General features: G+C 47.5%; 1 protein-coding gene across 3 annotated transcripts in view; it reads right to left on the minus strand.

Annotated features, from left to right (window-relative positions):
• Nucleotides 1-847: 847 nt before the first annotated feature.
• The window catches only part of LOC128805354 (uncharacterized), a 60340-nt gene continuing 44901 nt past the window's right edge, over nucleotides 848-16286 (minus strand). For 2 of the 3 annotated variants that reach the window (XM_053973982.1, XM_053973981.1), the window contains 2 exons: nucleotides 3048-3241; nucleotides 2783-2885 (listed from right to left, as the gene is read on the minus strand). In XM_053973982.1, coding sequence (XP_053829957.1) covers nucleotides 3113-3241 — 129 coding nt within the window. In that variant the 3' untranslated portion in view covers nucleotides 2783-2885; nucleotides 3048-3112. Of the gene's footprint in view, nucleotides 2886-3047; nucleotides 3242-16286 lie in introns of all 3 variants that reach the window. The other variant, XM_053973980.1, reaches the window with a different exon arrangement.

Raw genomic sequence — 16286 nt, forward strand, 5'->3', positions numbered from 1 at the left:
TACAACCCTTGCAAAATTGGCCAAGGCCAATTAACAAGCTGCAGCTGACAGAGTGGGGAGGATTTCAAGATAAGAGAGATGGCAAGAAGCCTAGAGGAGAACAGAGCTTGGAGGGAAGAATGGAAAAGGCCTCCTGGGAATGAATCTAAGTAGGACTGCTAAGGGAATTTATGCTAATATCTCTCAGGAGGCCTTAGAAAAGGGGACATAGGTAATAGCCTTGTGAGATGCTGGTGAAGATACAGAGTTAGCAGTAGGGGAGAGACAGGAATTAGCTCAAGTAGATAACAAGGGGAGGGGAATGCACATTACAGGCACCTGAGATGGAGTATTTAGAGCAAGACTCAGAGGAAGGGATGAACCACAGCTAAATTATGCAGAAGTACTCTGGCTGTAAACAAAAGGGCTGTGGAGACTCTCAGGACAGATATGCAAGACTTCCTGAAGTTAAAATTACAAGCCAAAGACCATTTGGGTAGTTACCCACCCTTCTGTTTTGGGGAAGGCTGGAAACCTACAGTCATGCTACAATTGACTTGCCCAAGCAATAGGCAAGTCACTTGAAAGACAAAACACCATCTTGGTGAGGGAAGCACCAGTGAGGGACAATACACCATACCTCAAATGGAGCAGCTGCACATACAAAGAACCTGGCATTCATTTTGGAAAAGCTCTTAATTTTCAAAGCCATCCACTTGCAGACGTGGCCTCCTGGCATTGTGAAGTGCTTGGGACTGGCTGCACTGTGTCACAGTTCACTCCACTCCACCCATCCATACCCTTGCCCACAAAGACCCAGAAGATGGCAAACGCACAAGACCCAGCAGAGGTGTGAATATAGCAGCTGTTACACTTTATTTCATTGTGGATTTTAATTTTTTTTTTCCTTCGGATTGAAAAAGAAAAGACAGAAAAGTTACAAAAGTAGTAAAAGGCAACAATATCCGCAGGACATCCCTGTTCCCCGCTCCCACACGGGGCAAGGCAGCCTGCCCCACCTGCTAGCTGGCAGGAGCACACCTCTGGGCCCCAGCACCTTGGCAGCCCTTGCTGAGCAAAGCCTGAGGCTGCAAGGCCATGTAGGGGCAGACACCCCAGCCATTTGCACAAGGAATGTACCTCTTAGATGGGTACCAGGCTATGGCTGTCCCATCTCCTGAGCACAGGGATTTGGTCCAAAGGAGCAATGCTTCCTGTCCTGCACTGGTCAGCTTGATCTGGCAGCAGTTAAAAAGCTGAGGTGTGCCATCAAAACAAGATAAAGCAGAATTTCTACAAGGGCAGGAGGAATCAGCAGAGGAACTGCGCTCTCTTGGAAATAGAGACTTGCAGGGAACCACGATGGTCTGCCAGAGGTCCCTCACCAGTAAACACAAGTAACCTCCTGGAGGTGATGCTGGTGTAGGGGGTGGCCCAGCTGTCACAGTCTGGAGCCAAACAGCAGGCAGAGCTGGGGCAGCATCAGGACAGACATCCCCTCACCACCTTGCCCAGCTGCTCTGCCTGCCTGAATGACAGGAGTTAGGGAGAAGAGAGGGGGTGGGGGATTCAGGTCTCCAAGCCTACAGCCTTTGGACTTTCCCCAGGGGTCTCAGTGAAAGGCCCAGACTAGCTCACTGGGTAGCCTCCTACTGGCAGCTGGACTGACCACTGGTCTCAACCAAAGAGCAGCATCAAAGACTCTACACTAAGGCAGATTTAAAAACCCAAAAATTATTTTGTATTACTCACAGTTGCTCCTCCTGATCTGGACAAACTACTTGTTTGCCCTGACACTCAGATACAGGCTCATAGTGGGCAATGCCTACACCAAGAGGTTACTCTGTCCACCAGGTGCAGCAAGAGGAAAGGCCTTGCTCCTCTGCCTCAACAGGAGAGGCAAGAGCTTGTTCTATTAACTCCTGCCTTTGGCACAAAACACGCACATGCCTCAAGGACAGATCCCAGCCAAACACCAGTGGTAGCAAGGCCTAGCATGGTCCCAACAGCCCCAGAACTGTCTGTGGAGAAATGTCCCCCACCTTCACTCAAACTCCCCTCCTGTTTCTTACACCAACAGCCACAAAATCGACTTTCTCCCCACTCCTTGCTTCATCTGGGAACATTGTCCCACTGATACCAGAAGAGTGTACCTGAATTTAATAGCTAGCCTAAAAAGGGGGAGTGGAAAGCTTGCTGGAGACATTAAATTGGTTTGGGTTTGGTGGTACCAGTTACCTTCACCATCATATAGTGGGACAATACTATGGAGAAGTGTTACATAGTCCCAGAACACACACTGCCTCAGCAGAGAAGAGACCAAGTCACCACCAAGTTCCTCTCTTTGATGATGCTGAGAGGACTGAAGGTAGGCACTGCATTTTCCTGGATAGCTCAACACAGACCTTCCAATTCTAGAATTTTATTCTAACCCCAGATCTACATATGGATGTCTCACTCTCCCATTTCAATCTCTTTTTGAACAGTATCAATCAACTGCCAGCAGATCATCTAGAATGCACAGCTAAATGTGCCAGTTACTCCTCCAGACACTTCCCTATCCCAGGGTTTTCCACTTAAGAGAGCTTGATGTGAATGCAATTGTAACAATCTCAGAGAGGGATCTTCTTGTTTTGCAAGCAGCTCTGCATAGCCTCTTTCTCCAGTCCTGAGCTCACTTGTGAGTGGGAGAAGTGCCAGGTCTATAGCAAAGCACTGTAGACCCAGGTATCCTTGGGAAACTGACTGGATTTGGTTTCACAGCTTGATCACTCATCCCTGCTGCCATGCAGGTTATACTAACCCCTGAACACCTCCTGGATATCTTCAGTTGCCACCATCCTCATGTTTGACACTGCCTTGGTGGCAGTTCTTGTGGTTTGTGAACCTGACTGGTTTGCTTTGCCCTGAAAGACAAAATTTACCCCCTTTGCCACTGCTCGGATCCATCAGTGGTATGAGAACAGGCACTGCTGCCAAGCTCTTTGCTTCTTCCTGCCAGAGCAGCTGCATTGCAAAGACGTGTCATTGCCCCTTCTTCTCCCACCCCTCCCCTTGGGTATCATCACCTCCCCTTCTCCCTGCCAGGCAGGACACTGGTTGATAGTTCCTGAGGTTTTCTGGAGAAACTCCTTCAGTAGGCACATGACGGTTCTTCCACTGGAGCTATCGGGCTCAGCGGCTTCAAGGTGCTGAGGGAACGGAAGGCAAAAGTGGAGGGATCATACATAAAGTGGGGCGGCGGGCGGCCTCCGTTGATGCTCTGCAGGGGAATAAGAAGAGGCATGAAGTCAGTGCTCATGTCAGCTGCAAACAGTGAAGTTCCTGCCTTGAGTGCTTTGCCATCCCCCTCTCTGATACAATTACACCTCCTTGAATGGGTGGTCATGCTTGCACTTGTAGCAAATGGCACTAACATAAGCAGTGCGAGCACTTTGCTCACATCTTTGCTCTTACCCTTCAAGATAAAAAGCAGACACACCTCCCTTCCTCCAGGACTGAGGCCCACCTGACTAGGGCCCATGGCACCTGTAGCCACTAAGTGAAACAGGATATCCATGATGCATTTAGAGTACCAGAGTCAGAAAAACATCACTACCAAAAGGTGTCACACGGAAAAGCTAAATTCACTTGGCCTTGAAGTAAGATCTCATACACTTTTAGAGCATGGAGACAAACCAAGTTCTCTGGAAATGCATTCTTCAGGCCCATTTTTCAACAGCTCTCCAATAAGGATTTACAAACCACTATTTCCTACAGTCTCAGGCATGCTGAAACTCTCCAGGGGTTTGGTTCCAGTCTCTACAGTTTGGCAAGGAATGGCTGAGAAATGCTTGGAGGAAAATATCCCACCCCCAAGGCCTGACAGACTGGTTTTACCATGGCCACTAATTCTCTACCCTTTTGCTCCCAGTGCTCAGAGCATGGCCAGAGCAGGTCCAGAGTAAGGAGGCCAGAAATAGCCATGTACTCCCTGAACTGCATGACAGGACAGAAATGCTGTTTTCCACTAGGCTGTACTGGGATATGTGGATCCCAGAGGAATTATAGTGCCAAAGAAGTAATTCCACTCTGTTAAATGCAAAGAGCTTTCCTTTTACTTTTCAGGAACTTTGGTTTGTTTCTTTCCTTCTGCAAGCAGAAGCACTAGTGGGACAGCTATTTCACTGATACTTTCTGGCCAGGAGAGGAGGGCTTACTTGCTCAAGGATCCAGGAGAGTGTTTAATCATGATTCTGTAGAGCTCATTCCCAAGGAATATGTGGAAAGTTCAGCAGCTCAGAAACTCATGCAAACGTCCCCTACTCTTATCTCACTTCCACCACTCTTGGGAAGGGCTTTACCACTATTTTCACAGAGGTTAGGAAAAAACCCAATGAGAAACAGGATAGAAAAAACCCCAAAAAACTACAGGTTGTGTAGAGAAGTGATTGAGAGCAGCCCTTCAGGAAAGGACTTGGGGGTGGTGCTTGATGAAAAACTCAACGTGAGCCAGTAGTGTGCACTCACAGCTCAGAAAGCCAGTGGAATCCTGGGCTGCATCAAAAGCAGACCAGCCAGCAGGTCAAAGGAAGTGATTGTCCCTCTCTACTTTGCTCTTAGTGAGACCCCACCTGGACTACTGTATCCAGCTGTGGAGTCCCCAACAGAAGAAGGACATGAAATTGTTGGAGCAAGTCCAGAGGAAGACATGAAGTTGTTAAGAGGACTCGAGCACCTCCCCAATGAAGACAGGCTAAGAAAGTTGGAGCCTGTTCAGCCCGGAGGGAAAAAGGCAGCATGGAGACCTCACAGGAACCTTCCAGTGTCTGGAAACAGTCTTTGGGGAAGCCAGAGAGAGACTCTTCCTCAAGAACTGCAGTGGCAAGATAAGGGGTTAGTTATGGTTACAAATTGGAAGAGGTGAAATTTAGTCTAGATATTAGGAAGACATTCTTTCCTGTGAGGGTGGTGAGACACTGGAACAGGTTGCCCAGGGAGGTTGAGAATGCCCCAACCCTGGCAGTGTCCAAGGTGAGGCTGGGTAAGGCCCTGAGCAGCCTGGTCTGATGGGAGGCGTCCCTACCCATGGCAAGTAGGATTAGAACCAGATGATCTTTAAGGTCACTTCCAACTTTTGACATTCTATGTGATTCAGACTGGGCTCTGGTGTTATGTGACTCCCTGTTCTTTTCTAGGCCTTTCCTAACTAGAACTACGGTCTCCTTTGCTTAGCCTGCACTGTGGGACTGTTCCTCAAAGAATTAGGCTTTTTAGGAACAATTACCAACTCTACTGTCTCACAGAAGACAAAGGTTCATTTCAGCACTTCAGATTCAAGTCTATCACACACCTAACAGCATGGCAAGGTGATGTTTTGATGCCTCCAGCTCTCCTCTGCCTGGGTTTTAACTTGTCATCACAAGACAGCAACACATAAATATCCCCTAAAAGCTGCTCAGATGGTTTGTCTCACCCAGACACACACAGCAAATCAGAGTGAGCTAAGTGTCCAAGCCAGGCCCTGAGTGCTGCAGTAACTGCAGCAGGATCTGGAAGCCTCTTGTCTCCAAGGCTCTTGGTCACAGCTCAGCCCCACTGGGCAACAGCCTTCATGTCAGGAAAGACCTGTAAAAGCCAGTGTGGGCAGTATGTTCCTGCCTAGTTCGTATCTCTTCTGCAAATTAAGATGGGCAGTTGAGAATGGAAAATGCCAACATGGTGCTTGGCGTCAGCTGTGCCTGCAGTTTCAGCCAGCAAATCATACCCTGCTACATCCCCCTGACACCTTGGCCAGCAGAATATGAAACAAGAGAGGCAGATTTAAGAGCCTTTACTCAATAGCCACCTGCTGTGGGGTTATATATGGTGTATGCTCTGGCAAGCCTCAGAGCTGGAAGGTAACATAGCAACCCCTATTCAAAGCTAAGGGGTAGAATAAATCAGCATATTTGTCCTTCTCTAGAGCAGAGAAGGTCCCCTGCCAGTGCCAAGAGGGAATGGGAACAAAGAACCTGGCAGTCCCCTCCATTTTGAAATGCCAGACAGGATTAGGGAAGGCAGCTGAATCCGTTCATTTTTGGCAGACGGCAGATGAAGAGGCTGGGGAAAGACGGGTCCAAAGGACAGACAAAAGTCATCTACAAAACTCACCAGGCTTTGGATGGAAAGCTGTGCTATGGTTTCTCTCTGGGTCGTCTTCTTCTGGGGCCAATGTGTGGGGCAGAGAGCCTTCCCAGGGCACTGCCAGGATGATGGGCACAGAACAGGTGAGGTAGAAGGTCAGGGATGAGAGAAGATGCAGTAGGATGACGAGATTGATGGATAGTCATGCAGCTGCAAGTGAGGCTCAAAATGCACCCAAATCCTGCCTCTTCATTGTGGCACCTCTCAAGCAGCCACAAGATGACCACTGGCTTTCAACAACCGCAGACAAGGGCAGAGTGAGAACAGGCCTGTGCCCAACTGCAGGCAGTAACAGGAGAGGCAGTAACCTGACTGCCCTGATCCATAGCAACCTGACCAATCTGCACTCCTTTATAACCCTGAGCAACAAAGGATCCTCATGCACCTGCTCCCTGACTGACAGGGCAGCACCTCTGCTACCGACATTGCTGGAGGTAAGAAGTCTCCAAATCCCTCAACTCTCTTCTTGCAGAGGAGCATTTTTAGATTGGAGTTCATATCCAGCTATAGGGATGACCAGCCTGATCTGGCTTAGTCCAAGACACCATTTGGGATCACAGCATGTGGTGGTCTGGTCCTGATGGGTAGCAAAAGGCAAAGCTCTGTAGATATATTTCCAGAACAAAAACGGATAGAGCCAGCTGCCAGAGAGGGAAACACGTTCCTGCCACCCTGTCGCTTGGGCCAGCTGTCTCTCTGTAGTCTGGGTAAGCATCCTCACCAGCCTGCCCTTCTCCTTGGGCACACCATGCCTAGGACTTTGCTTTGATTAGGGAAGGGTGTTAAGAGTTGTTGCCCCCACAGCAGGTCCCCAGGGAGCTTGCCATAAACCTGCCTGACAGCCCCTGGTGAGCAACCCCAGGCCAGCTCCTGCAGAGGCTGCTCAGAGCGCAAACAATACGCACTTGACATTAAAGGCTCATGTGTTCACTCTAATGGCATTCGGACAGCTGGGTACCGCTCACAGAACGGAGCCTAATATGGGCCCTGTGCTAATGGAAATCATTAACCAGAGCCCTCAATTTGCTAAGCAATGTATTTACACAGCTGGAGAATGGCCCGAGTCAGACTCACACGGTTGCCACAGGAGAGCACAAAGGCTCAGACACAGACTCTGTCAAACACACATGCTCACTTGCACATACTCACCTGCCTCAGGTTCTCCCCAGTACACAGGCGCTTCCCTGGTCACTTGTGCACATCCCTCTGTGCACACACAGACTCCTGACTCAGAAATCACAAAGAGGGCTGTTCCACTCATACAAACCTTTCCTGCTTGTAAAGTAATTCAAGCCATGCAGAGCCAGAACTTCACAGCATCCAGGGGATGGTCTAAGGCACCACAGCTCATCACTGGCTCGTACAGCTACTCAGAACACAAGGTAGTTCCAGCACCTGAAGATGCCCACACTGCCCCACTGCACAGCTGATTCGGATTAGATGAGCTCCTAAGGGAGGCAAACTCATCATACACACGTTTCAAGCAACTATGCACAAACCACCTTGGTCAAGGATGCCTCTTCACCCATGTACATAAGCCTACATGTACACGCCTGCCAACGTGTACTGTTCTCACCAATAGCATTATCACATTTAAATACAGGAGGGCAAATAAACAACCAGGTTTGAAACATATCTGAAGGTATATTAAGGTATAATATCTGAAGGTATGTATTAACAAAGAAGCACATCTAAATATAGTGAATGGAGGAAGGTGCCTCAAAGAAGGCCAGTAAGTTTAAACATCACAGAAGAAATGCCAATTTCAATCATATTAGCAGCTCTCAGAAAACAGACAAATGCAAAACTGTTCCATAAACCCATCTGTAACATAATTGTACATTTCAGCAAGGAAAGAGTATACAGGAAGAAGACAAACATGTAAAGCTAAATCTATTAATATGGAGCCATATACCTTCTAGAAACAGATCCCTTACTTCTATGAAGTCTGGGAAAATATCCCAAATGCAGACAGTAACATGATTTTGGTCTCATGATTCCATAGAATCACAGTTCTCCTCTCTGGACAAAGCCAAAGCGACCACAGGTCCAAGTGAGCTTTCAGCTGTGGGAATGACAATCCTCACGGGAGCAGAGAAATGCTCAACACAACAACGTCTTTGAAGTGAGTGGTGTGCTAGGGGAGATGGAAAATTAAAGGACTCTTTGGTCCTCTTTCTTAAGGGCTCTAATATCCAGGTAAGATTCAAAAGTAGATCATCATGTGCACTCTACCAACCCATCCCTACTCAAGGCTAATCCAGCACAGGAGTCCCTTCTTTCCTACTCTTGGGCCCCAGTGGTTGGGAAGTGTTGCTGAGCTCCATTTAAAGGATGCTGCCTTCCAGTGGTGGGTGAATGATCCCTTTGCAGTCTGTAGACTCACTTGTTGAAAGTCCTTTGGGATGAAACCATGTAATTGCAAGTTGTAAAGGCACATCCGATTTCCAGCAGCACCCTGTGTGGAAAGGAATAAATCCCCAGAATAGCTTTGGCAAGGACAGACGCCTGCCTGGGATGCTGCCTGTTTGCGAGACAGCTGCCTTGCCCAGGAGTGGGCAGGGCCAGGTATTCAGGCAGAGCACAGAAAGAGTAAAGGTTGTCAGACTCCAGAGAGGAACATTTACAGGTACACTGATTTAACTCCACTTTGTCCTCCTTCCTCTCACTCCTGCTAAGTGTTAGAAAATAAACTTCTTCACTCTTCAACTTTGATGTGTGAAGCCATCAGCTGTGAGCAAGGGAAGGGGACCCATACGCCTGGTCCTAGTTACATCTGTAATTCCAAATATAGTTCTGCCCAGGCAACCTTCCCAACATCTCTGCCTCAGTTTCTTCAATGCTTAATACATACATGTCCTGGTTTCTACTGGGATGAAATTAATTTTCTGCCTAGTAGCTGGTGTATCCTGTGGCTTAGATTTAAGATGAGAATAATGGTGACAGCAGTAACTAAAAATATCAGTCTGTTAAGAAGTGTTTATACTGAGTTAAGAACTTCTCAGCTTCTCATGCCCTGACAGTGAGAAGGTTTGGAAGGGCATGAGAAGCTGTGAAGGAAACAGCCAGGACATCTGACCCCAGCTAGACAAAGGACTTTGCCATACCATATGATGGCATAAGCCAGTGGTTTGCCTTCCCAAGTAACCATGATGCATTCCTGCTTTCCTGGAGATGGCTGAACACCTGCCTGCCCATGGGAAGCAATGAATGAATTCCTTGTTTTGCTTTGCTTGCATGCACAGTTTTTGCTTTCTATATTAAATCATCTTTATGTCACCCCACAAGCCATCTCGTATTTACCCTCCCAGTTCTCTCCCCCAACCCACGGGGGTAGCAAGTTAGCAACTTCATCATGGGGTTAAGCCACAATAGTACTCTACAGCCAGGATGAATTAATTAACTTCTAGGTGTTTCAACCTTCTGATGAGAGGCGATTTCTTTTCAATTACAGTCTCGCTTCAGGCAGTTTCCAAGAAATGGTTGCTGGCAAGCAGGACCAGCTCCTCCAGTGGAACAACAATTCACATTTAACTACTTATTCATTAACTCTGATACGGCCTCTAACAATTTATTCCAGTCACAGACCTGGAGCAACTCAAGGATGAAATTTTCACAGGCTAACTCGTTTCCTCCTGAAACTCTGTCCTTCACTCCCAGGTTCATATAGAGTTTTATTTCAAGGAATAGTTAAATAAGAGACCATGCCAGAACTTCCTTTTATGACTACTCTTTTCCCTTCTCTTCCAAGAAAAAAAAAAAAGAAAAAAGGTCATTTCCAAATATTGTTTTGACAAGGAACCCAAAACTTTGCAGTAGGCACTGTTTTCTTATGATTTTCATCACCCTGCCCTGAAAGACTGAAAGAGCTGTCTGCCATCACCAACATAAGGCTGCCTAACACTAATTTCTTTCCATACCACCACATTGCAAAGAGCAGTTCAACAGTTTACAAACACATCATTTCCTCTTCAAAAGGTTAAAAAAAAAATTAAAAATCAAACATTTGCAAATGTGTGTGCAGAATTGTCAGGTGGCAACCTACCAGACTTACAGAGGTGCCACCAGACAGACAACACTGAACCTTTTTGGAAGGTACTTCAAAGGGCCTAGCAGATGCTTGTTGGTCACTTGCCCAGGAGCAGAAATTGCCAGTTTCAGCTCTGGGTCCTTGCTGGCACCAGCATGATAAGCCTTTCTTCTCCTCTCTCACACATCTTTAGATACGTCTTTGACAAAGCTGACTGCAAGCTTTGATTTTGCTTGCCTGACAAGCTGAAGGAAAGAGGCTGCACAAATAAAGGGACAGATGGGTCATTCAGAGGGGCAGTCTGTCGCTGCTCCCTGGCCAAGCTGGGGAACCCACCACTCCAGGGTCCCAGTAAAGATCATGCTCTGAAGGCAAAACAAATCTCTTAGGAACAAGTGAATGAGCCCATATTTCCCTACTAGAGAGCCATGCCTTGCACTCACTTTTTTTCCTTCTGATAAGAAGTTGCCTGCGCTTCCTGCATACCTGCAGCAGTTCCTGCAAATACTACAGGGTCTGCATGTGCCTGAGCAAGAGAAGAGGCAAGCACAAGAGTAGCTCCAAAAGAACACAGACACAGGCAAGGCACAGTCTGGCCCTAAACCTCCAAATGCACCTGAGTAGAGTCCTTAGTTTTGGTCTGTAAACAAGTGACACTACCTCACCTTCTCCTTCCTCTCCATCCTCCCATTCCAGCCCTTGCTGTGTAGCAGGAACACCCTCCTGTCAGAGAGATCACACCAGCTGCCTCACAGCCCTCCTCCCTCAGGGCCAAGAACCCCAGGTACCATGCTTCCCACAGAGCTGGCACGTGGTGCCTACTTGGGCTTGTGCAGCTTCCAGTTTGCATGAGGCCAGGGCAAGCAGATTCCCTCTGGCCAGACAGGCTGGCACAGAGCAGCACGCTGCTTTCAACTTGAAGGGTACACAAATTAAACCTGTAAAGTGAGGATTAATTAGCCTGGCATGAGCAGGCTGCGAACACATGCTGACATAGTGCACTTGCCTCTGGACAAACCACCCCAGCTGTGGAAGCCAAGCGCAGGAAGTGGGTGTATTATGGGAGAGGTGTGTGGGAAAAGAGGATCACAGCTCTAGGGACTGGGAGAGGCAATGGGTGCCAGGTTCCCACAGCCACACGAACAAAAAGGGAGCAGGAACAACTGCAGTGGGCCTGGATACAGGGAGCAGATGTGCTTAATCAGCAATCTTGGACTTGAAGCTCTGACAGAAAACAGTGGCTCTCTGTGACCCTGTGCTATCCCTTACATCTCTATCTCTCTCTGTTCCATCACCCAGATATGACCCAGAAATCATTAAATCTGACCCTCTCTCTGTGAAACATGCCTTGCCACTTTCCATTCCCTTGAACCACAGTGCCACTAGCCATAGCCACCATTGACACACAAGGCTGTCCCAGAAGCAAATGGGTTGCACCTTGTTCCTACCACTCCCCACCTCCCCATATTCTTAAACCAGACCCGCAACCCACATCAGACCACAAAGCAGGAACAGTGCTGAAAATAGGAAGTCAGCCTCCTCACTCATCAGCCACTTGCTACTTTCATGGTGCTGTGTGGATTACAGAGCTCTTGGTTATTCCACAGAGTCTATTCTGTGGGCACTTAGATGATTCAACAGGTGTGAGGGCATACATGGCAGAAATTTATGAAAAGCAGGAAGCAATACAAGTTCTTATCCTTACAGAAACAGAAGAGAGACATGACAGCCACACTTCTACCTGCTATGGGCAGGCTAAAGGCTGGTTAGCCTTTGCCATGAAATCCAGTAAAAGCCAGATATTTGGAGCAGTTTTTAACAGACAGAGGCATTGCCCCCTTGACAGGACCCTTCCCCACACTGAGGAAACTCTGGACAAAGTCTTTTGTCAGGAATTATTAAGAACAAGGGCTGGCGTCCTCCAGGACCAACTATCATCTTCAGCAGGCAGTTCAGTGGCTGGGTTGGGAGGAGTGTAGGATACCCAAAGGGATATTCATGCTCCCACTTAGCAGAGGGCCTTCTCCATTTTGCTCAGCAGAGGCATGCCCATCAACTGGAGCCAAGACACCACAGAGGAAACTGGAATGCCAACATCTCCATGAGGGGCTTCTGACCATAAAGTAATCCAAGACTGTGACTGGCCAGGGAGGCAAGTCTCTCTTGTTGATTCTAAAATCAGGGTCAGGTTTAGACATTCAGTCACATACTAAAAACAACCAGGAAGGTTTGACAAACTGTTAGTAAGCTGCAGTTTAGGATTTCTGCTGCCTGACATGCCCTAGGTGTTTATACTCATGATATGGTATGAATAAAGACACAGCTCTAGGAACATGGCCTAAGTTCTCCTCACCCTATCCCTCTTCAGGTGAGTTACACTTTCTGCTGGTTTCTCAGTGTAACTCACTCTGCAATCATGGTATTTATCTACATATTTATATGCATCCAATGCTAAATGCTTGCTCAGCTCCTTGGGAGCCTGTGATGGAAGGAGCCACATTCCTGGTTTTATATATATATATATATATATATATATTCATACACACAGGTATGTATGATACATACACAGAACCTTCTGATTTTTTTAGAAATCTTTGTGCTGCACAGCCAGAACCAGAGGTTTGCACCAATACTGCTCTGTCACCTGGTATGCCTTGCACTTGTGAATAGCTCAGGCATCTGCCCAGAAGGCTCTGGCCATCATATCTCCTGCTCAGCTCCAAGCTGAAAAGGTCCCTTGTTTTAGAAGAAGAAAAGCCAGCATGTTTCTGCAGTGGCCTTTTAAGATACAGAGTAAGAGATAAGACACAGGGAAAGTCATTTGAGGGATCTGGCCCCTGTCCAAGCAGAGGGCGTTCTCAACATTGATAAGATCAAGGCAAGAGCACAAGAGGTTTATGTTCCGATTTAAAATTTTTATTTTTACATAGCAAAAAACATCTCTCTGATCAGCCAGGTTATCAGATTGGCCTTGAAATCCTTCCTTCCTTTCTGCCAGCCCCAACAAGATCCTAGAGACACAGCTGGTAAGCCCCGGGTGTCTTCTACCCACCTACTGCTGCTAAGACAAGCTCAGCTTCACTAATCCCATTCAGAGACTTCATGTAGAAGTTTGTCAAGGAAGAACAAAACCAGGAATAAGTGACAGACTTTTAATCCTCATCCCAAGATGCCCCGGGGAATTGAAGACTGGTGATATTATAGATACACTTGAAGACAGGTCTCTGCATTCAGAGCTGGCCAAGCTTTGTCTAGGGCAGAGACACACCCCACGAGCACATGGTCACACAGTCATCCTCCTTCCAGCACTGAGCAAGCGTCTCCATTGCAAAACACCTCACCATGCAAACACACTCGGGACGCTAAAATACCCACAACATGAGTGTGCCCCTCCCACTTCCAGTGCCTTGCTTCCAGTTACAGACACGACACTGGCTGGCACTTCGGGGCACCAGGGACCAGGTCTGTACACTCATACTGCCCAGCTCATATGTCACACACACACAGGCCAACACCTGCCCTGACCTTGCTGTGCTATGTGCTTTGCTGGATTTACCTATTATGTACAAATCCATAGTTCACGTACATGCTGTCACCTCTAATTTATCTATGCTCTCTTGCCCATAGGGGATGATTCTTCTGTTCCATTATCCTTTACTGGGTGGGAACAGAAGCAAGATTTTTTTTCTTTTTAATATTATTTGCTCTTTACTATAGGCTGCCACCTCTCACAGCTGCTATTCCTGAAAACATTTCAAACTGAGCTGCTGCACATTAGAAAAGCTTATCAATCTCTCTTCAATAATCTGTTAGGTTCTTAGAGTAGTCACATCACTAGCCCATTGTCCCACTTAAGAACCACGGAGTGAGTGGAAAGGCTGTAGCTGATCACCACCTGAGCTGGCCCTTGGGAAACTTAAGTACAGGAAACAGCAAGGTGACACCTTACTGTCACCTGTTAAGCAAAACCTGCTTAACAGCAGCAGGTCACCTGCTTAAGAAAGACTACCAAGGACCACAAACATTTCCAAAGGCTGTAGCTGTGTTTCCATGCCAGAGGGCAAAGACACTGCCCCCTCCATCTCACCTCCCCATGGGAGACTCTTCCAGCAGAAGACAGAGGAAGGAATAATGCAATGATGCATGAGAAAACAACACCTTGCACCCTGACATGCCAGCAAAGCCCCAAGATGTCAAGGCAACCAAAGTATCAGCTAGGAGGAGGGTTTTTTTAAAAGCAAGCATCATCTCACAACCACATAAGACATTGATCTCAGCAAGAATAGGATGAAAATGCTTCACTGATGATATCAGAACGTCACTGTCATCATTGTCCTCACACAAGATGGAATAAGCACGATCCTTTCTCCTACAAGTTATTCAGCAGCAGGAAAACTGAAGGGAGAAAGCAAGGATCCTTGCTTCAAATCCCTGGCATAAACCATTAGATATCCTGCCTGCTCTTCAGATCAGTTCACTCACTGGCTGTTCATCCAGCTGTACGCTGTCTGATATCTGTGACCATCTCAGTTCAGGAAGAGACTCTACCTGAGCTGAAACAGGAACACTTGTGCATCAGTGCCACAGTGACACAAGCAAAGTGGTTCACATGGTGATGTTTCCTGTTCAGACACACAGACAGCTGCCTAGTTCCTCCTGTAACAGCTCATCAACCCATCACTATGAGATTTGTCTTCATTTTTTCTACCCTTACCATAACGGACAGGTTCCAACATGAGCCTGTGCCACCAGACGCTCAGCAACAGAGAGCTGAGCTTCTCACCTTGCCTCCTGCCGTCACTCTTTGCAAAATACCACATTCAGTAGGGCCTTAGAACAGCCCTTCCAATAGAACTCAGGTCCCTAGTGTGCTCTGACTCCACTACTGAATGCTGGACAAAACTCAGAAATCACAGAGGGGTTGAGGCTGGCACATGCAGCTCTAGAGATGACTGAATTCAAACCCCCTCCTCTGAGCAGGGTCAGCAGGAGCCTGTTGCCTAGGACTGCATCCTGGCACACCATGGCTCTTTCCATGGACAGAGATTCCATGATTTCTCTGGGCAACCTGAATATCTTACATATCGACTTGTGCCCGTTACCTCTTGTTGCTGCTGGGCAACACTGAGAAGGAATACCATGCCAAGCATGTCCAGCTGGCTGGACTGAGGATTCCCTTTATATGATGAGAGCACAGCACTGTCTTTCAGAAGCATTGACCTCTCTCACCTGTTTCCAGAGCTGAGGCACTTCAGCAAAGAGTTCTGCCAGGGACCTGCTGCTTCCTTTTTCAGCTGGGTACACAAAAGTGGGCATTCACAATCACTTGAAAAATGGAGGCAAAAATGCACCTTTACTTAACAGCTCTGCCACCACAGCAAGAGGCTGTGAAGTATCACATGCTATTATCATGGAAGCCACAAGTGCCTCAGGTGGAGAAGCACTGTCCCAGCTTGGCAAGGCTGGCCAGAGAATAGTGAATTTTGTGCCATCTGTCAGAAAAGTGTGCTCTCAGTTTTTGCTGTTTATTTTACTGCAAACTGACATGGGCTCAAGGAGGAAAGGGATAATTCTCCTTTCAGATTCTCCAGGGGTACAATAGTAAGCCACAATAATGAGTTTAAGGTGTCAGGAAACCACCTCACTGAGACATCACTGAAGCCCAAGAGACTACAGAAGCACCACCAAGCACCACTGGAAATACCTGGTGTCCAGGGACAAACACCCCAAAAAAACCCAGTGAAAGAGCATGGGGCAGGCATAAAGGAAGGTGATAAACAAGATGTGCTAAAACATTGCAGCAGGATTAGACAGCTGGCAGGTCTGAAGGACAGGCACAGCCTGGGGAGAGCTCGTGGGGCACAGAAGGACACAACTATATTGAAAACAATTCAGGCAGAAGCAAATGAGAGCACGTAAAAGATCAAGATTAATTGTGCAATCAGAAGTACCGGGTCACTGTGGGGGTGCTGAAAGACAGGACTGAAGAGCCCTGACAGAAGGTGTTTAGGAAGTCAGAAAAATACCACCCCCAGCTGTGCACAAGGCTCTAGCCAGTTCTACCTGCTCCTCCTCCTCTCAGATACCAAATTCATTTCCAGAGCAGTGGTGA

The sequence above is a fragment of the Vidua macroura genome, chromosome 3 (genome assembly GCF_024509145.1).
Source record: "Vidua macroura isolate BioBank_ID:100142 chromosome 3, ASM2450914v1, whole genome shotgun sequence".
Lineage (NCBI taxonomy): Eukaryota > Metazoa > Chordata > Aves > Passeriformes > Viduidae > Vidua > Vidua macroura.